The 22,132-nt window shown below is 40.6% G+C and overlaps 1 protein-coding gene across 3 annotated transcripts in view; it reads right to left on the bottom strand.

Moving 5' to 3' along the window:
- The window catches only part of AFF3 (ALF transcription elongation factor 3), a 333,250-nt gene that overhangs the window by 131,853 nt on the left and 179,265 nt on the right, over window positions 1-22,132 (bottom strand). For all 3 annotated transcript variants that reach the window (XM_071745558.1, XM_071745568.1, XM_071745572.1), the window contains one exon: window positions 4,953-5,039. In XM_071745558.1, coding sequence (XP_071601659.1) covers window positions 4,953-5,039 — 87 coding nt within the window. The remainder of the gene's footprint in view (window positions 1-4,952; window positions 5,040-22,132) is intronic.

The raw sequence follows: 22,132 nt of genomic DNA, 5'->3' as shown, positions 1-22,132 counted from the left end.
AGCAACACACGCAGTCATTTTTGGTGAGGAACTGGGCTCTGGACCAGATCCCAAGGAGGCTGAGGGTTGAGCCAAATGCACAGCTCATCAAAAAAGAAACTGCAAAGCCCCAGAGAGCCCAAGGATGCTCTGACTTGGCTGAGCTGAGTTGCTCAGAAGCATGCCTCAGGGGCTGGGTGCCCCAAGAGTTTGTGGACATCTTTAAAGGGGGGCTGGCTGGACTGCAGGCATGGGGGTAACGTGGGCTCCACTAGTCAAATCCCCTCGGTCTGCACCATTTGCTCTGCAGTCAAGGCTCTCAGGACCACAGGGCTTTGATCTGTAAATTTTATACTATAATACATATCTTCAATTCACTGCCATCCCACAGACCTAAAATGCAAGACATCACAGTTTTGGCCAAGCCCTAAGAGTTTCTACTTTCATTTGCAGTTTGAAAAGATCTGAACTGTGTTTCACATGCCAACAATAATTTCCCAATAATGTGAAATTGTCTGCTTTTCACAAACTGCCTCAGCCTTGTGAATGCTTCTGATAAAGGGATATTAAAGCCTGGTTGGGTTTTTTTTTTTTTTGTTTGTTTTTTTTGTTTTTTTTTTTTTTTTTTTTTTTGTTTGTTTTTTGTTGCTGTTGGTTGGTTGGTTGGTTTGGGATTTTTCTAGAGACTGAATATAATCTTAAGAAGTAAGGATCAGTTTTCAATAGTGATGTAGTGACATGTACACTTGAATGTAAATGCTATTCTAGTACCCAACCAGGCTGCCGATGAAAGAAAGCTGTTAGAGCACGCTTAGTTTCCAAAACAGTGAATTTATGTACCTATAAAAGTTGTGGGGAATACATCCATTTTGACAGAAATATTCTATGGCTTGTAAAGGAGTCTGAAACTGCTAAACAGGGACCTCTGTCACCCTTATAATTTCATCAGTCTCATCCCCCCTTTAACTGTCTAGCACAGTATCTTACTCTACATAGTCTCAAACTTGACAGCTGAAAAACATATGAGCTATAACATTTTCACTTCACCTTTTAACTTATTCTTCAAAATAGGGGTCTGGATCCTCAACAAATTATTCTTAGTAATAGAGACTAATACAAAAATCTCACAGCAAAATAGAGAATGCTCCCACTGAGGTAGCAAAAAAATTATGCCTTTATGTAACTCAAAGGTGAAGTTATTTATTTCTACCCAATTTGGTCCATCTTGCTGGAAACAAGAAGAAAAGAAAAAAAGCAGAATCATATAATTATAAAATGGTTTGGGTTGGAAAGGACCTTAAGGATTATTTAGTTCCAACCCTTCAGCCATGGGCAGGGACACCTCCCACTAGACCAGGTTGCTCCAAGCCCCATCCAACCTGGCCTTGAACTCTTCCAGGGAGGGGGCAGCCACAATTTCCCTGTGCCAGTATCACCACCCTCACAGTAAATGAATTGAGCACATAAGGAATAACATCACTATGATAGCTTAACTTCTGCTGATAATAACCATCCAATAGCTTTGTGGCAAGACACCAGTTTTCCTGGAGTGGCTAAATTAATTCTGAAATAACAAAATGATAGCTGATCCCTTAGTATCACATACATATGATTAGAAAGCAAACATCTGATAAACTTTCAAGACATGAAATCACAGGAAAAATAAAGAAAGACCAAAGCAGGCAGCAGGATTAACAGCATTCTTCCCCCACAAGAGTAGAGATTTAATGCCTGAGCATGAAAGCTCATTTGCATAAGCATCAAATGAACTCTTATTTACCAAATTTAATTATTCATTTAGAGTTTATTTATTAAGTTGTTTTAAATAAAATTACAATCAAAAAATGCCTGGTCATTTATACATAACAAAGTGTGACAGAGATAGAAGAAAGTAAAGAACATACAGCCTGCCACGTCTTATACTGATTCAATTATCCTTAAGCTTTGAAACACAAGAAATAGAGCGTCAGTGTTCCTTCCTAGTAAATTCAAGAGTACAAATTAATTCCACAGAGAAAGAAAATTCAAAGTTAAGGATGAAATGTAATTTTATGCCATCTATTGCATAAAGGACAGCCCCTCAGATATGGTCTCCCAGCAGTGTTGGGCTGGGAAACCTACTGGTCATACGTGTAAACCTAAACTGGATTTTCCTTCCATTTTTGTGCATTCATGCAGAACTCCCATGTTAATGAGGTCTGATTTAATATACAGGTACAGCATATGAACATTTACCCCTCCCACCCACTGAGCATATAGTTATGTAGATGGACAGATCCACACATGCAGTTTCAAATACAGAATTCAGTTATACCTGTGATATATAAACCTCAGTTATTTAGCTTTATTGCTAGACTGATTTTCAAAGCAGTCTAGCTACAGTTGCTGTGGCCTTTGCAGCTTTAATGGCCTAATTAATAACTTTCAAGTTTCAAGCTGTCAGATCACTAATTACTTGAGTTGCAGGTTAAAAGCAGTTTGGTATGTATGGGAAGCAATGATGCTGACGCTGAGTTTTTACAGACAGAAAAGTAAGGATGATTTGCATCCTTGCAGCAGGCCAGGAGTCCGACGAGTTTCTCTTTTTCTCATTCCCAAAATGATGAGTGGCTTTACACTTGGGAACTGTCTTCTGATATAAAGGATCGCAGCCCACTTACTCCTCTGGAGTCAAGCTGGCTGGAAGAGGCATTGCGAATGAACTGAACTGATCTCTCAACACTGCCATAAAGACTGAGAATGTCCTCATGGTACCATGCACTCCTTGGAACTAAAAGATGAAGCTAATGCCTTGAATTTTAGCCTCTTTGCTGGCCACGGCCATTACTTGACTGGCAGGTCCATTTGTTTGAATAACATGCGATCGACAAGAGTTTGATGTAGTCCCTAGGCTTTAACGAGTTGGGAGAGCTATGTAGCTTACCTGTGGGGATGCTTAAGAGTTGGGGAGGCATCCTCTACTAGATCCAATAAAGATTTTACACCACACTTCATGAAAAGCAACAGCTACCTTGTGAAGGTTTCAAAAACATGTTTGAAAAATTGGAGACCACTCTTTGCATTTTGGAGCCTGAAAAACAGATGTTTTCTAAAGCCTGTCACTGTACAGATTAAGAAGCCACAGAAGTATCTTAGTTATTTTAGAATGTTTTAAAATAGACATGGTGTTGAAAATTGTCATATTGTATGACCAGTAATTCATCATTTTTCTAGAACTCTGGTGACTATTATACAGTACTTCTTCCCTACCTCAAAGAACTTTAATTCTGACTATCCAGACCACCCAGGCCACAACATAGTTGGGCTGTTATGCTCTTATATTATTAGATGAAATCTTGTTCATCCTGAGCTTAAATAAATGTAAATTCTACTTCGGTAAGAGAGAGGGAAACCACCTAGAAAAGGCTCTTTAAAAATTAATAGTAGATCTCTGAAATGGCTCGGCAGTTCAAACTACTACAATATTTCCCAGAGAGATGGATGAAAAGGCAGAGAGAAGATGAGAAAGTCAATATCAACCATTATTCACATATCTTTACCTTGTGGCCTGTGGTTCTCCTATTCCTGTATTTATCACAATACATTGAGCTGTGAGGAAGTGCATTCATGAGGGCCATACAGACAATCCAGTAGGTGAATACCTTGCCCATACACCTCTGCACCACTTGGTGCCACACAAGCAGATGGCATGGTGATAAGTACAGCAGAAACTGGAGAGCTGGAAGCACCACTTCGTTTTTGTCATGCATATCTGGGCACTTCACCTGCTTGTAAGCTGCTGATCCACCTCTCTTCTCTTGGATTTTCTCTAATGTAAAAAGCCTCAAGCCTGCCGACCATTTCCAATCATCTGTCTGCCTTCAATAAGCAAACAGACAGTGAAGTAGTTCCTTCTTTTTCTTTCATAACATGCCAGAGATGTTTTGGTTTACATCCCTGGTACTTGAGAATCATGACAGCCTCATCCACAGAAAAGCTGTTTTACTATAGGGAAATCTTGAAGGTTTCTTGGCTTTGTGGCTATAATTATTCTGGGCACTAAATTTTGCAGAATGGACTTAAAAGTTAGTAAGGGAACTTGCTTTAACAGGAAAGAGGCTATAAACAGCATCAGTACAATCTTTCAAGCACGAAGACTTCATGAAATATGCTTGTGGCATATAAACAGTATATGGTGAGACAATTGTGAGATTTTTACTGGCTCTTGCACAGAATAGCTGACTTCATTCCCTCCTGGCTTACCAAGTATAAATAATGTGGTTTCCTCAAGCTTGTGCCATTGAGCTTTATCACTGCATGGTCCCTGGGATACGCATACAATAGTGGAGCTGGTTTCAAAGGACCACCAGCAGGACCTTGGTGTCTCGAGGGACCTATAAACAGCCTGCCAAATACATTTGTGGCCCCTCTGGTCACATTGCTCTGGGCTGCCTGACTCTTCAGGAAAGCTGCCTCCCAAAGCCAGCTTGGTTGGAGGGGTTGTATGTCCACTCCTCAGCCCCTGACTGCCAATGGCAGTGTATTACTAAAGCCTACCTCAGACCTCAATGGTTTCAACAAAGATCTCAGCTAGCAAAGCCAAATGAAGCAAGAGTAATGGACGAAAACAGGAGTTTCTTGACTCATATCAACTGTATGTGCCCTGAGATATCAGTCTGGAGCCTCAGCAGGTGCTCAGAAATGGCACCACACCTGAACACCCCACCTGCAAAATTTGCCTTGTGGTCAGGAACCTGTCATCCACCCACCAGGATAAGTGCTGCATATCTCCAGCTGCCAGGAGATATGCAAGCAAGGTTGTGCAGCCCTGCAGAGGCTGTAAGCAGGGAAATGGCACAAGATACTGACATGCATAGAGGTCATCAGCTCAGCTTTAGCTTCAGCCCAGAGCCCTCCCATGCAAAGTCAGGGCTCATGTAGGACATATTTTGGGGTTCGGGAGGCATAGTTCTCCATGATGTTGCACGTCTTACCTTGTTTGGGAAGGGAAACTTGCTTTGTTCTGCCTTTCCTGGTGTGTGAATGGCTGACAGTGGTGGAGGCCATGAATGGGTCATCTCCTGAAATACAATAATATACAGCAAACTGCATTTAGAAAGTCAATGGAATAGGAGACAGTAATAGTACATCAGTAGCAAGAATGCCTGGGTAGTGGCATATTTGTTACTATAGCTTCTAGGAAATGCCTAGTTAACATATAATCTAGACAGTACATGAGCTACATTGATTTTTATCACAGACCCTTAAGAGCAGTTCTTAAGTACTTTTTTATTTTGCTGAATAGTTAGTGCATCCTAAATGCAAAAACTTTGATTTTTCTGACAATGTGCAACCGCATTTTAATCATGTAATGTATTGTGGCTGGGGAGGATAACAGAAGAACTATTTTATTTTAGTAAGGGAACGGAAATTTCAGTTCATGACCGAGTAATCAGGTACACACGATGGACTAATCACAAAATAGATTTCACAGACAAGGTCAGAATGATAAATCTTTATCAGTAGCTCAATGGTTAATTCCTAAAATGGCCTTTATCATTACAAAGGAGTTGAAGAGACCCTAACTGACACTTGTTTGTGCCTTGCAGGACAAAGACACGTGCCAAGCCCTAAACGAGATGTGCTGCATTCCATCTTTGTCTCCCGTGTTTTTTGAAGGACATTTTTTAATAGCTAAGAGACATAAGTAGCTTGACCTGATTTGTATGCAGTCATCCTTGACACAGCTTCAGGTAGGAGACAGACAGACCTTCAGTACTCGTAACATTCAAGCCTGAATGAGTTGGTCTCTAAAGTAAGGCTGCTTTTGGGGAGGTGTAAATTAAACACTTCAGACAAGGTTAGTTAAGACAGAGGCTTCATATTCCTCTCTAGTGCAGGCTGTTAAAGGACAGGCATGGTTTTTGGCATGTTCAGCACCAACAGCCATAATATTTGGTACACAGGAACTTAACTGAATTAATATGAGAGGTAACATAGAGCACGACAACCCTGAAGAGTCAGCCCATACGTTTCAAGAGATGAAGAGAAAATAACAGCCTGCCTAAGCAAAGGGCTCTCTGAGACTATCAAGAATTTGCCTGGTATATGCTTTGCTGGGTTTTGATACCATTAGCTGGCTGTGGAATTGTCCTCAGTGATACTCCAAGGAGTCGTGCTGAGATCCACAATCAGTCCCAAAATAATACGGGAGTTTTATTTCCATGACTCATTCCTTTTTAAAGTGAAATGAAAATGTTCTTGTTTGAAAAAAAGGTGTGGGTGAATCTCTTGCCCATCCTTCATTGGTGCTGATGGAAGTGCTTCCTGACCTGGCATGGATTGAGCTGGGGCACTTTTTACACAGAGGAATGTCTCTGGCTCTTCAGCCAATAATCAGCCTTTTCAACACAGTTTATGCGTAATAAATGTCACCTTTAAAGCATTCTTGATAAACAGTTTATTTCCTAATAAAAACTACCTTCTTTTATTTTATTTGAGGCTAAAAAGTTACATGATTTATTATACTTCTGCAATCTATAGGCGTGCCTCTAATCAGAGCATCATCCGGTTTGCACTTTCAGTATCAGAATTGCTTTGCTTTTCAATTCTTTGAGGCAGATTGTTCAACTTATGACTTCCTTATCTGATAAGTGCCAGCAATAGCAGCATATAGTAATTTTAATATATAGTAAGTTCTTTAAACTCAGGCAACTTAAAACACAGGCAACAAGAATGTCATTTGCTGTAAGTACCTGGCACATGTGCTTGTTTTCAAAAGGTTAAGGAATTACATACTGAGAAATATTCCAAGTTGGAGTTCATGACAATAACTTGATGAAAAGGAGATTTGCAACCCAGACATTTAATTCTAAGGCTTTGATCTAAAAAAGTACTACTTTCTCATCTGCTTTTCTCTGCTTTTCCCTTACATGACTGTTCGCTTGCTTTCTAGCAAATGGGATGTTGTGCATAAAAACTAAAGGTGTTTCCACCAGTAAATCCCCGTTCTCAAACAAAGGGTTTTTCCTAAAAGGTAAAGTGCTGAGGCCAAAAGTACTCCTAGGAATGAACTATGTGTCCCTTTCTTCTAAAGGGCAACGCTTTATGTTACCTCTGTCAATTGAAGAATTGGGGCAACTAGACTGGAAACTACAGGTGGCTTTGACCTAAAATTAGCCCTCTTGTGAAATATGTTATTCAGGACTTCTGATTTCCATTTGCCCTGGAAGTTCCTCCACTGACCAGTGGCTGACCTCCACTGTCACCTTCAGGGAAACATCTTCTGAGAACTCTGCAATATACCACACAGAAACCAATCTGTTCAGAAGCAAAGCTCTTCCCTCCCACCTTGCCTGCCCAGAGTCTGACAAGGATACCTTCACCCAGGGAAAGGACCAGAGGGCTGATATAAAAATAAGGGTGACCTTTTTTTTTGATATGTCAGAATCTTTCATTTTTTCCCAAGATTATTTTTCATCCACGCTTCAATGGAAAATGGCCTTAATGGTCTTTTTTTTTTTTTTTTTTTTTTTTTTTTTTTTTTTTTTTTTCCAGGTAGATTCTGTTCTCCTTTTTTCCTTTCAGTTGTGGTATATAATAAAGCTTTCTACATAATTTAAATTTGACATAAGCCTTTTTGATGCGAAGATTTAGGAAGACCATTGGTATTTGCCAGGGTTAATAATTACCATTATCCTGAATATCTGCATGTGAATTTCCTAGAATAATATTTTGAGCTGTGATAATATGGTGTATTTATCACTACCCTTTGGAATTCAGACAATTATAAATTGAAATAAAGTTAGAAAATAAATCATCAGAAAGCTAACATAAATACCCCAAAACTATTGGTTTGTCTCCACTGAGGAGAGGTGAGAAAATACTAGAAATGTAGTTTGTTTTTTTTTTTTAAAGAGAAACATTAAACTATTTGCATAAGCTCCTTCTAGCTGCCAAGAAGAGAATCTGAAAAATCAGGAGAAAGGATTTAGGTGTCCAACAAGTGTCAACACTTCACAAGGTCAAGAAGAAACAAATCCCGAATATGTCCCTGTGCACCAAATCTCATGATTTTAGAAGCTGTCTGAAGATATTTGAGACAGATGAAAAGCACTAGTAGTGACATATGATTATATCAAGTCTTTTTTTAGTACGTGGTGTGAAATTTTTGAAAATGTAAGCCCAACAGGCAACTAGCTAGCTAACTAAATAGAAAGGATTCAACTTTTATTGTTAAAATAAACTGCTGTGCACAGCTTCTCTTTTCCACTCAGCTTACTTGCCTGTCTTTATAGTTTGGGATTGGCAGTATTGGAATAAAGCACCCAGTGGACTGAAAGCAGTGTTTCAAATGGATTGATGAAAATTTAAATGTACTTAAGATCCTCTGCACTTTCAAATTTATGCTAGAGCATTGATTGACACCAAAGATTTTTGAAATCAGAAAGAGAAAAAAGGAAGGATTTTTTTTAAATCACAAATAGAACAAAAATATGTTCGAAACACCTTGCACCAGAAAATGTTTCAGCCACTACAAGATAATGGTCTAATTTAAAACCAGTTTCTCCAGATTTGCTTAAGTTAACCTTAAAGTCCTGAACAATATTAATTAGGGGAAGCACTGAGAATCCATTTGCAGTCCAGAAGTGGAGGAAAAAAAGATTTCTGGATCAAAGAAAATACTGGACTTGATTGCCTAAAAATACATGTGGGTAAACACGAGCCCAGCTGCAGGACAGCTTGTTTGGGATGATGATGACTGCCCTCCTCCTCGTGTGGCCAGGTGCACAAGACCAAGGGGTGGCTGTGAGCCCCCTCTTTTTCTTGGACACACGTTTCCCCTTGTGAGGGTTGCCTCTGTGTTGGTTCAAAGTGACATCTCCGTGGTGGTAGCCGTGGCACCTCTCATTCACACGCTTACTGTGTCTCTACCACCACGCTCCTCTCTGCCTGCAGTAAATCAGTTTTCAGCAGTTGCACGTAAATGTCCAGTTTTACAAGCTATAAAAGTGCAAGCCTAGTTAATCTTGGTCAACATGCCAGCTTGGCTTTTCTTCTTACGGAAGGGGAAGCCTTCAAGGAAAGAAATCTATAGTTTTGTATATCCTTGCTCCAAATCAAGTTTCCGCAGCAACAATTAAGTAATGAGACATTTCTTCTGGATTAATGACTGCTCAGAAGCGTTTTATTTAGGGCTTTTAACCCTACCTTGTAGGTGATTTTTCAGGAGAAGTACCACGCAGAGGTAAATAATAGTATTCACTTTAGACTTAAGGCAATGCTATTTACTTAGTACCATCAATCTTGCTGTGTGGCACATGATAGCAGGAATGGTTGAGCTGATTCAGAAAAATTGTAATTAATAAAAAGCAGGGACACCAGTATTATCCAGATTTAAAATCTAGCCATGTGTATTACCTTGCTGTTCATTTGCTGCCAAAACCAGAACTTATCATCAGGCCATTAAAAAAATTGACTGTTTAATCCTCCTCTTTGCCTGTGCACACCCAGCCAATTTTTGATTCATAATATTTTGTCTCTCCACAGATGATGATTTAAGAAATGTTTGTAGCATCTCATAAAGGACCCTGTCAAACACCTTTTGAAAATTATTTTAGCTGGCTCCACTTCATCCACTGCTCTGCTGACATCTCACAGGAATTATAGGAGATTGGTGAGACACAATTTTCCTTTGCAAATTCTCTTCTGGTTAGCTCACAGGGGACCACGAGGCTCTCTCTTTATAGCTGCCTAGACTAAAATGAAGATTTTAGGGAAGCATTAGATATATTTATTCAGCTGGAAGTCAAGGAAACACCAAGATAATGCAGAGCTTTCCAAAACCCTTTAGTGAGTGATCATGGGACACAGCTTGAGAACCTCTAATTCAGTTACTGTCCCATCTTTATAGTCTCCCAGACATTTTTTTTTTCTTATTTTAAATTTTTTTTTTTTTTAAACAGGAGACTCTTTAACTGCTGTCAGGTGACGAAAATCACTTTCAGTTCAGTGAAGCTACACTGCCACGAGCTGACAACATGGCTATGATTCTAGCATCAAATTCCTAAAGCAAAGACTCTGACACTGAAACTTTCAGACACTGTGCTGGAGCTGAAAGCATTTCACTATGATAAAGCTCCCATGATGTGAAAAGCATTTATTAAAAAATGGATTTCCCTACTATCTGTTATTGCTGCAATGTTTCTAATCCAAACCTCAGATATATGCCTATAAAATAGAAAGATACAGCTGTTTGCTCTTGTTTCTTTATGTCACTTATCCAAAGTACATCTACTTAACTCTTTTTCTTCTTCCTCATAAGCCCTATTGTTTTCTTTGAGTACTTGATAATTTTCCTCTTTCCAGTTGAGCATCTTAGCTTGGAGAAGAGGAAGCTGAAGGGGAATCTCATTAATGTTTATAAATATCTAAAGGGCGGGTGTCAGGAGGATGGGGCCATGCTACTCTCTGTGATGTACAGTGACAGAACAAAGGGTAATGGTCTCTCACTACCACACAGGAATTTTGAGCTGGCACACCAGAATATGAGGAAATATTTTACTCTGAGGGCAACAGAGCACTGGGACAAGTTGCCCAGAGAGGTTGTGGACTGTTATTCCCTGGACACATTCAAGACCTGCCTGGATGTGCTCCTGTGTAATCTGCTCTAGGGGATCCTGTTCTGGAAGGTGGGCTGGACTAGATGATCTCCAGAGGTTCCTTCCAACCCCTGCCATTCTGTAATTCTGTGTGATCTTTTATTTTGTCCTTATGTTTACATGTTATTCAGACCCACTCCCACCCCACAAAATATCTTGCCATATTCCAGCTCCTGTTATTTCCTGTTTTAATTCCTTTTCGTGCATTTATGTGGGCAGGTTTTAATTTATAGTTAATATTTCTGCCAAGTATGATGTAAAATGCTTTTTAAACTTGAGATAAGTGACAAGCGTTTCAGCCACCCACTAACTGAGGGATGAAATAAGGGAATTACTACGAGCTCTCTGTCATGGAGCATAAATGGCTGCAAGGACACCACTCAAGCCAAGCTGGGTGACATTTCAGCACTGAACCTCAGTCAGAAGTTCTTCTGTCTCCCCTCTTCCTGCTAAAATAATTTCAAGGAATCAGTTTTTTTTTTTTCATACCAATCTGCTGCAGAACACATTCTACCACATTTCCCCTTTGGCTTCAGTCCCAAGACCCTTCAAATAGCCTACTGCTGTCTGTAATATGAATTCCTTTCAATTGGCTTCTTTGGTAGAACATCCAAAGATATACAACAATCCGGGGAAGAGTGTTTGTCAAGGAACTTTTTTGTTCTGAGGTGAGAAATAAAGGTAAATGTGTAGCTTGTGACCATTTAATTTGTGCTGTGCTCAGTTCTTCAGACCTGCACAAATGGGCATCAGCTGAAATTGACTGATAGGAACAGGACTCTGTGTGTGCATGCACGTGCCTGTGGGCTTGGGAGAAGCAAAGAAAATAAGAGAAATGAGGTCCTTGGAAAGGGAGAAGGTCAGAGATTTTGCAGACTGAAGCATTAAAGAATGTGTTCGGCATTAAATGACCAGATGTTTGGTACCTACAGAACTAAACCATTCCAAATCATGAACATTTGCAACGTGATCTGTGGATCAATTCACTCTACAGCAAACCACAAATGCCAGTGAGATAAGTTTCTGCTTGGAACATGTTATCTCTGCTTTAGTGGAACCATCCTGCAAATAACCCGCAACATTTAGTTGAGGTTCATCAATCTAGGACAGATAAATGTTAAAGAAGGCTACAGCTGCTTATTTATCAAACTGACTTATTTAGGCCCTTAACTGAATTATTATAATTCTGTAAAAAAGAGTCTTGAAAATTTGTATTAATTTTTGGGGTACTGAATGAGTCTATAAGTCCAGAAGGAGCTATGGATACTGAAGAGAAATGTGGTTTGATTCTAAGAGCAAGTATTAACTAGGGTGCAACACATGCCGTGATCTCTCATATCAGAGTTCAAGATAGGAAGATTTATCTCTAGTTAGTAGTAAAGGAAGAATGTGTACCTTTACAGATAAATTACAGAAGAGAATTTTGAGGGTTTCTTTAAAAAAAATTTCAATATTCTTCACTGAAATGAAAAAGAAATGGGCAAAATTTCTCCTTCAGTCACATATGTGATGCATATCTGTTCTTAGCTAAGAAGCTATGTTTTTAGATGGATGCATTGGGCCATATGATATGACAAACTGTCTGAAAACCAGCTTTGCCTGGGCAAGCTGAGATGATGTGGTTAATCAAGGTACAATCTTTATTAGTGCATTAACCTCCTGCACCCAAGGACTGTGGATTCTAATTCCTGAATTGCCATGCAAGACTGATGCAGCTAGTTTTCTGGTCTCAGTTGGCAGCAAGCTCACAGAAGTGGCTAATGAAGATGAATAGCTGCCTCTTGGGAGTGGGGGGAGGAGAAAGAGGAAAGGAAAAGACCTAGGATACTTCAAGGTCCAGGTCTCTGCATGATTTCAGATAATAATGAAGAAGTGCACATAGTCGACATTTTCAGATTGTAATGAGCATGCTAATTCTGCAGGCTGCTAACAAAGCAATGGCAATGGCCTCAGGATTGCTCTTGAAACATTTCAAGAGATTAAAACAAAGGCTATTTGAAATGAAGACCGGGACACTGGTCTGGGCCTTACCCTGGTTTTGATGGATGTTTGTACTACTATGGACAAAGAAGCAGACAATAAAGTGCCCAAAGCTAAAAACCAAACACATTTTACTAAGGAAAACATCTGAAGTTTGGAAAAGACAAAAATACCATCGTGGTAAATATTTAGCAATATTGAAATACCTTTGTCACAAATGTGTGTTATGTTCTAATCTAAACATCCCTGTATTCCAGACAAAAACATGCTGCCAAATGTAAGGAGGTCATCAAAGCAGGATTTGTGGTGCAAAATAATTTTTCAAGTTTCTTATATTGTGTGAGGCTGGAAGCTTTCCTACAGGTAGGTTAGTGGTGCTGGTTCACGTCCTGGACAGAAGGCAAAATAGCAGATCATCAATTTGGCCTAACTTGTTCTTAGATCCAGTCTTCCATACTCCTGAAGTGAGTTTAAGAGGCCGTGGGGTACCGTAAAGATTTACATGGTTCCTGGGAACCCGAGGGCTCATACAAAGAGCGCATTTGTGCATCTACAGCGGAGATTCACCAGTGGGTATGAACTGATAATTTTAGCTCAGTTTGTTCAGCCAACTGATTGAGTATCTCAGGCTTCATGACCTTCTGGGTAACACAGTAGTGCCTGTGTGCTCTGTGCACAAGTGTCAGGCAGACTTCACATGAAGTGAACATTTTGTGCTCCGGGTTACGGTTTTGCAGTGCTACCAGAATGGTTTTTGGCTGGCACACCTGCAAAGGCTGCCAACCATAACAAGAAGAAAGGAGCTTCTATTCTCTGCTACTGCAGCCAACTTCTTGGTCGGTGTAAAAAGAGATAGAGTGAGTGTCACGGGTTTGGCCCAGACGGTACCAACCAGGCCTCTGCTCATTCACTCCTCACACCCACTGTGAGGCGGGAAGAAGAAAATCCACCCAAAGGCTCCTTAATCCAGACAAGGACGGGGAGGTTTTCACTCCCCTATTACAGCAACAGGCTAAAAACAGGCAAACTCAACTTGGGAAGGAAAAGAAATAATTTTGTCTACAAGGAGAAAGAGAAAACACGGTCAGATCTTAATACCTTTCCCCTTCCCCCCCCCCCCCCACCCCCCTCTCTTCTCCTCGGTCCCGGATCCCTTCCCTGCCGCCTCCCCCTCATGGCACAGGGGAGGTGCAGGGGGGGTTTAGGGTCAGTTCCCCACACGGTGTTTCTGCCGCTCCTTCCTCCTCAGTGGGAGGACTCCTCACAGCCTTCCCCTGCTCCAACGCGGGGTCCCTCTCACGGCAGAGAGTCCTTCAGGAACCCCTAGGACACGAGTCCCTCCCACAGGTGCAGTCCCTCAGGCACAGGCTGCTCCCGCCTGGGCTGCACACAGAGTCACGGCTGCTGCGGGAGCAGTCACCTCCTCTGACACCTCCTGCACCGCTGCAGATCCACATCTGACCCTCTCTGCAATCCTGCACAGGCTGCTTCACGCCTGCCCACCTGTGACACTTCAGGGGCTACAAATCCACATTTACCCCACTGTTGTTCTTCAGGTCCTGCTCCACCGCGCTCCTCCATGGGCTGAAGGGGCACAGCTGTCATCTCACCAAGGGCAGCGGGGAAATCTCTGCTCGGGCACCTTTCCCCTTCCTTCACTGACCTTGGTAGCTTTTCTCTGGCATTGCTCTCTCACCTCCTCCTTTCCTTTGCAGGTCTCTTTTTCGTATTTTTTTGCAGTTTCGTTTTCCCTTTCTTGGATGTGTTACTTGCAGAGGTGCATCCTGCTTCCCATCTCTGCTCAGAGGTGAGGTAGGGAATGGAACTGCAGAAGCTTCCAGCAGCTTCTCACAGGAGTCACCCCTATGCCCCCCTCCCACCCTCTGGTTCCAAAACATCAATGCACTAACTCAAGACAGTAAGAAAAAAACAGAGAAAGAAAAGAGTCAGAACTGCAGTATTAAACTGTTGACAAAAGCAGCTTTGTAAAGCGTAGCTCTAGAAGATTTTGCACTTGTGGTTTCTTAATGACCTTAGATGAAATGTGCTCAATTTACAGGTGAAAATTACACCAGTCTGGGACCTCAGACTGTGGAGCTGAACATCACCGTGGGAGCTCTCCTTCCCTTTTCTCTGCTGTCGCGCACACAGGTTCTGCAAGGCAAAGTGGCCTGTAAATCCTTCCCAAACACCCTTGTATAGATGTGGCTGACTGCAATTAGCAAACGATATTGTTTATGATTCTCTGACAACTTGGGGAATCTATTCATATACAAGTCATTTATTCTGAATGAGATTAAGAAATCAGTGTAGCACTGCGTGCTTCAGTGTATGTGAATTCAACCATCTGTTCTCAAGGCTGCACTGTGTACCTCCTAGATCTGAGCTGACAGGATGATGTTAAATCTTAATGGTTTAGAAGGAGCACAGTGGCACAATGCAATGGCTGAAGCCAACACAGACCAGTTCAGCTCTGACTATAGAGGTATAGAGATGAACACGGACTGTTGAACACGGACAAACTCATGTCCACAACTGAAGAATACCATAAATTCCTGGTAGAGTGCGATATGGGACCCAGAAAGGAGTTAGAGATCACCAGGGGACAAGCAACTGAAAATAATGCCCCAACGTATCATGTTTTTGCCCAAAGAACTTGTTCTATCATTGTGTATTTGAAAGTAAGCAGCACAATAGAAGTATCAAGGCTGATGATGTAATAAGCTGTTTATTTGTCCACATTTCTTAAAAAATGATGGAAATTTTCAGGAAGTGAAAAAAAGGACCAAAAATATCACAGATATTTAGAAAGATCAGCTCTGTTAGACTAAGGTACCACACCTGATCTACATAAGCATCTTCACAGGGAAAAAATCCTCTAACAAGACTTCTAGAAAACTTATTTGAAGCCAACTTCCAGGAGTCCCAAGGTAAAAGGCAGAACCTCTTCTGAACACCTTCAATGGGATTCACAAGAGATGACTGAAAAAAGTCAAGGTTACTCATGCTTAACAGGAGTCCAGGTATACAAAATTTCCAAATAATTCTCAGGAGAAAATGTGGTCAGTTCATAATAAACGAGGAAAAGATGAAAATCACTTGTATCATGAGCAAATGGGCAGAAGTTCAAAAAGCCAAACTGAAATTAGGAAAAAACCAACAACTTCTCATGGGCTCATTGCTGAGATGCAGTGCTATGAAAGCACCTGTCTTTATTTCTTGAAGTCTTAAGATCAAGAAAGGATGTTTTTCTGAATTATATGCTTCAGCCAAATACAAGCTAACAGTCTCAAACCAAGGGAGAGTGGCTGCAGTTATCTGGCTTGTTACACAGGTCAGAATACTAGGCAGACTGGGTGATAAAATGCACCATTCAGACTCACATCTAAAATGTACCCAAGTGGGACTCTTTTTCTTTCTTTTGGACTTTTTTTTCAGTCCATCAGAATCCTCGCCATTTATGGCTCTCAATGCAGGCTTTATAAATCAATAAAACACGTGAAACCTTTGTGCTTTGTGTGAATGCTAGGTACTGATCACAAAAGCAGTGATTAAGAGACAAGGATGTTCCATTGTGTTTTATAATAGGTAGAAACAAAAGTTTGTTCTTTTCTTATGTATCAGTAATCTATCACCTGTAGTTGTCCCCTGCCTGGGTGCATCACGATTAACCTTGAGGATTCAACTAAGGGGTCAACACAATAAGGTCATCTGCCTGATGCTTTTGCTCTAGTCAGCAGAAAAGATAAAGACACAAGCATGAGGCTCAGCAGAGGACCTAAGACGTGGAGCATCCTCTGAAAGTGACTTTCTAAATTGTCTAGAGATGGAGTCAAGTTGCTATACTCAGTCCTGAAGTACTTCAGATTGGCATGTGTGTAAATCTGTCCTTGTGCTCCTTGGAGCCAAGCTTTATTTCTTACATGTTTGTATGGCACCAAGCATGGAGATTTTGATCAGTACTGTGGCTCTCTACATGCTACAGTAAAACATAAATGTTGAAGGAAAAGTCAGACCTGACTTCCTGGCAGTGCTATCATTCCAGCTCTTAGATCATCTATTGGGTTATATCTCTATCACCAGTTACCACATTTCTATATCTTCACTGCATATCAGGAGGAGAGTCAAGCATGCATAAGGTGCCTCTTCCCTATGCTGTGTTTCTTGGAAACGTAAATACTCTGCATGACCTTTTAATACCTTCACATTAAGAAGACATTGCTGTTCCAGAAAGGTCATCTGTGATCATCTGAAATGTTTTCTTTAAATATATGGGTGACTCAGTATTAGGTTTTCCAGTTTTAATACTGTGGGTAGTGACAAGGCTAGCTGGCTGGCTATCATCTTTTTCTTCTAAAATGTCAGCTGCCAGGAAGAGCAGCTGAATGGCAGACAAGAACAGTGGTGCTCCCCATCAAGTTCCCTGTCTCAGTCCTTTGATTTGGGATTGGGATGTGCAGAACACTATTCTGTGTAGGCACAGGCACTACCTAAGGTGGCTCTTTGCCTTCTGCCATCTTCAGTAGTGTGCATCCTCTCCTTCCCTTGGTAGGACGAAAGGCAGTCTCCATACTACCAAACTCTTCATGGGGAATGAGCCCTCGACAGAAGCAGTGCTCAGGTGTAAACATCCTCCTCTTTCCTTCAGGGGTCCCTGGGCAAAAAATCTGGATTCCCCTGGAGCATCAGCTACCCATGCAGGAAATAATCCAGCAAGGTGGCAGAGTTGGGCTTGGTGCTAGAGCCACAGGCTGGTGGTTCTGCTCCAAGGCTCTCCATGATGTAAAGGACTGGCCAGACCCTGCTGCACTTCAATAAGTGAGTTACCAGCCCTTGCTTTTCCCAATGTGTAGTCCAATTCCCAGATGTATACGTAGACTATCTCTTTGGGATGAGCACTATCTTGTAGCATGCAGTGTGCATACTTAAGCTATGCTTTTGTTCAGAAGTTACCAGGAACAACCACTTTTGCTGACTTTTGCAGTGGTAAAATGCCAGCTCAAGCGGGCAGAGATTCGGACAACCAAGGTAGTCACTCCTAGAAAAATTACTGGATAACTTTGGGACTTATTCTGCAGTAAAAAAAATAATTCAAAAACAAAGCTTGCATGGTATAATGGTAGAAGCTCTCTATCAAGTTTATTTTATCCTCTGCCAAGGATAAAACACACAGCTGAACCCTATCAAAACTACTACTTGCACCTTGAACTGCTGAATTCAGTGATCTGTGAATTGACAGAAACTTCTGTTGACAGGATCATCTGGCAGTATTTTAGGTGGGTGAAGTGATTTCCTTTTCTTTTTGAAACTTCTGGTGTTGATACTTGAATGTTTTTGTCCAAAATGTGTCTCAAAAGCATATGAGATAGGAAAAGAACAAGAAGACTCCTCAAAACAGCTGGAGAATTTAGAAGAGAAGTCCTGTTGGCTGTATTTTCTATCCAAAGGCCCTGAAGCCTTTCTTGGACCCCCATCCATGCATGCCATGCACTCTAGCCAATACAAACTGGATGGGACAAGGCTGAGGGCTCCAGTATTGAGAGCAGAGGCAAAACTGAAATCTGGAAATTACAAGACCCAAGTCTTGCTACATTCCAGTCTTTGCATGGCTTACTCAGGCACAAGATGATACTCAGGGCCTTTTGCATCACAGTAAAGGTTTTGGTAAGCAAGGAACACTGTGCTCCTGTTATAAAAATTTTTATTTGTTTCATAGATATAGTCAAAGCAACAAACCAGCAGGTAAAACCAGACCATTTGTACATTAATCTGCAGGTTCTTTTGGATGTTCAGGAGAGAAGTTCTGTGTCAGGAGAAAAGTTCTGTGACAGGGCCAGTCAGAGAGTGAACACACAGTACACTGCCCCTGCTTGCAGAGCTGGCACAGTCACAGTCCCTGCACTTCAGAGGCTGCAGGTGTAGAAACAACTTACCTGGCTTGCCAGGAGCATGGTTCTTGTGGGAGCCCTTGTGAGGGTGCCACACATAGGCAAGGAGCTCAGGGTGCTGCTGCTCACCATCGTGGCCTCAGGACATGAAACTGCACTTGCTACTTCTTCCAGCTACATGGGGTGGCCTTTGGGAAGCTGTTGGACGCAGGGAGCTCCCCCTTTTTTTTGCCCCAGTTGTTCTTAGACAATCTGGCATTTGTTTTTAAAACTGATTTTAAATTGCACTTCTCTCTAGCTGCAAATACATCCGTGGAACAGTGAAGGAGACCGTTCTTTAGTTGTGCAATTCACTCTTATCTAGTGTTTATATTTAATGGGTTCTTCGAAGCTATCATTGTCTCAAGCTTCGTCTGCTTTAAGCCGTGAAACAATAACATTTAGTGCTTATTGTACACACTGGCTTTCATTTGCAAGGTATTCTGCAAACTTGAATTAAGCATCCCAGCACCCTTGTAATCTCTGTAAGTACTGTACTATTATTACGAGGTAGAACACATCCATCTGGAATTAATGTTGAAAGAATCTTTAGTCAGAAAATCCCCGAAGAAAATCTCTGTCCCAGCACAAATGGTACCAAGGGTGACAATGCCATTCTGTGACTCCAGTTGGAAAATACAGAAGACATGGAAAATACACACTGAAGCCTTAACACTGCAGGTGTTTGGGCTTCATCCATTATACTGCTTTTTTTCATTAATAAGCCAACACTAGTATCTTATTCCTTATTGTAGACATCGTCTTCATAAGAAATTTAAATCTATTGTAAAAAAAGCACAATCTTTTTAACTAAGACTTTAACTAGAAGCAAATAGATTTAGATTTATCTAAATTGGTTAAAACCAAATTAAATGAATGGAAAGCATAATAAACAGATCTTTGAAAAAGTTTATAAGTAGGCTGGTTATGATCCAATTAAACTTGAACTGATGAAACATCCATATGCACAAAAAGGCTACATGGACTTGTGCATCATGTTGCCTCAGCACTTCTAAGTATTCTCTGCTCACATTTTACCAGTCTCTCAGTAAAAAGACAGCTTGGTTTTACAGCTAGAATATTATGAAAAATGATGCTAACAAAAGTTTTTACAACTCACTAAAACATTCCTCAAGATGTTTGCCAGCAAACAGCAGGTGATTATGAAATTATAGGCTGCAGTGTGACAGAGGTATGCAAAGAAGTAAGATGGTTACAAATGATTGTTTATTTTTGAGCTCTTAACTACACATGATCTACTTATCCACTTTACAGTAAAGTTAACATTCCTTTGCTGTCATTTAAAAAAATGAGGATGTATATATATGCATATATATATTATTTTTTTAACACCATAGAAATCATCTGGAAAAATTAAAGTAATACATAAAGAAAAAGGAAACAGGTCATATCATTACGACTTTTAAATTATATTGCCTACTCTTTACAGAGCAGGGAATCAGGAACAGCTGCCTTAGCACTGCAAATTTAAAATACAAAAAGTCATGGAAGGTTATTTTATGGTAGCAAATGTTAATTTCTGTTGATTTCTCTTCATGAGAACCATCAAACTGCAATTTGCTGCAATAAGAAGGTCCACATACTGCCTACTAACCAATTAATTCCCACTTAAGCTTTAAATGACTCTCCTACCCAGGGAAGGATTTCACCCCTGTTGATTAAAGGTAGTCCTTTAGGTCACTTCTTCTTTTACTTGGAAGAAGTTTTTTAGTAAAACAAAGCAGTGGATATTTCTTTCAAAGCTTTAGTGTACATAGAATTCCAACAGAAGAATGATCATAGCACAGAATCACAGAATGGTTTGGGTTGGCAGTGACCTCTAAAGGTTATCTAGTCCACCACCCTTCAGTAAGCAGGGACATCTTCAGCTAGATCAGGTTGCTCAAAGCTCCATCCAATCTGGCCTTGAATGTTTTCAAGAATGGGGCATCTACTACCTCCCTGGGCAACCTGTCCCAGTGTCTTACCACGCTCTCAGTAAAGAATTTCTTCCTAATGTCTAATCTAAATCTACCCTCTTTCAGCTCCAAAGCATTCCCTCCTTGTCCCCTCACTACATGCCCTTGTAAAAAATCTCTTCCAAGCTTTTTGTGTGAGAAAAATGGAATTCTAGAATTACGCCAGGAGGCTAAAAATAATCTGCAAGGGCAAGGCAATAGCATCCAACCAACCCATGTTATGCTGAGAGTAGAAAGGATGATCTGTAAGTGGCTCAAGTGATGCAACTCTGTGTTCATAATACAGGCATCAAAGACACCACTGGCACAAATCTAATCCATTCTCAGAGCTAAGTCACATCAACCAAAGGGAACTCTGGCTACAAGAAGGCAAAGCAGAGTGGCCTGCCAGGGGCTTGGCTAATTTAGCAAATAGAAACACTCATGATATCTTTGTGCAAGACAGACTGAAGTTTTAAGACAGAGCACGTTATAAAGTGAGATGAGAAAAGATAAAAACCGTACTTTCAAATTAATCCTTTAATGCCAACTAGCAGTAAAGTTTTTAGTAGAGTCTGTTTGGTTTTAGTGATAGGTTCAATGTATTGAATCCCTATCCATATTTTAGCCCCAGTGCCTAGATTCACATTGCCATTGGTTTCTGATGCTTAATCTCATTAGTACAGCTATTTGTATTGATATACCCAACACTACCTTAGCTAAGTGTTATTTATTGTATCTGTATATACAACAATATTAACACAGTCAAGCATCAGCATTGGCACTTGAGGGCACTATTAAATTCACCCAGTGTTCAGTGAGAGATTTAATGATGGATTTAATAGCATTAAATAGGAAAAAATGCCCTTGGCCTTTACATTCTCATTTAAAAACATATAAAAGAGTAGTAATTCAGGCAGTTATACTTCTTTCAAAGATTTTCTTTTAAATCACACTCAGCAATATGAGATCAGCTGTACTTTGGCTGTTATTGCATCTTGACCAAAGACAGCAGTCCCTGGCCTATCAAAATAACCAAATTGTTGGCAAATTCAACTCAAGTTCCTACATCAAATATGGGTAAGTTAAAGAATGGAGACAAAGATTGGAGGAAAATCAGTATAGGGTACTGCTTGTGAGCTACATGACAGAGATTTCTGCTAGGAAGAAATGTTGGCAGAGCTATGAAATAGCTGGACATTATGTTTTATACTGACTTTTTTTCCATGGAATATAACTAGCTTGTTGTTTGGGGTTTTTTTGTTCAGCAGTGTACCTGCTGAATTTTCCCACAGCTTTTAGCAGTGTTTACCTTGCTTTTTTTCAGTCTCAAGACATCTGTTACTGAATGGACCTACAGATGCTTTTTAGCCCATCAAGAGAATTTCACCCAAAAAAAGGCATGTGATGGCCTTTTTCTGACTCGGAAACAATCCTACCCTTTAGGTCCAAGGAACTAGGGCTTGGTGGGACACTGGAAATTTTCTTCATACATTACTCAGCCAAGTCTGTTTCCTTAGATACAGATAGAAATCACCATGTGAGTGAAAGAAAAATGTTGGAAGACAAAGATATGCTCTCTGTGTGACCCTTACCAGTGATGAGAATGTCAGCAAAACACCTGTGAGTTCTTCCTAAGCTTGGGTGC

Source organism: Heliangelus exortis, chromosome 1 (assembly GCF_036169615.1).
Source record: "Heliangelus exortis chromosome 1, bHelExo1.hap1, whole genome shotgun sequence".
Lineage (NCBI taxonomy): Eukaryota > Metazoa > Chordata > Aves > Apodiformes > Trochilidae > Heliangelus > Heliangelus exortis.
This window is presented reverse-complemented; position numbering and strand designations above follow the sequence as displayed.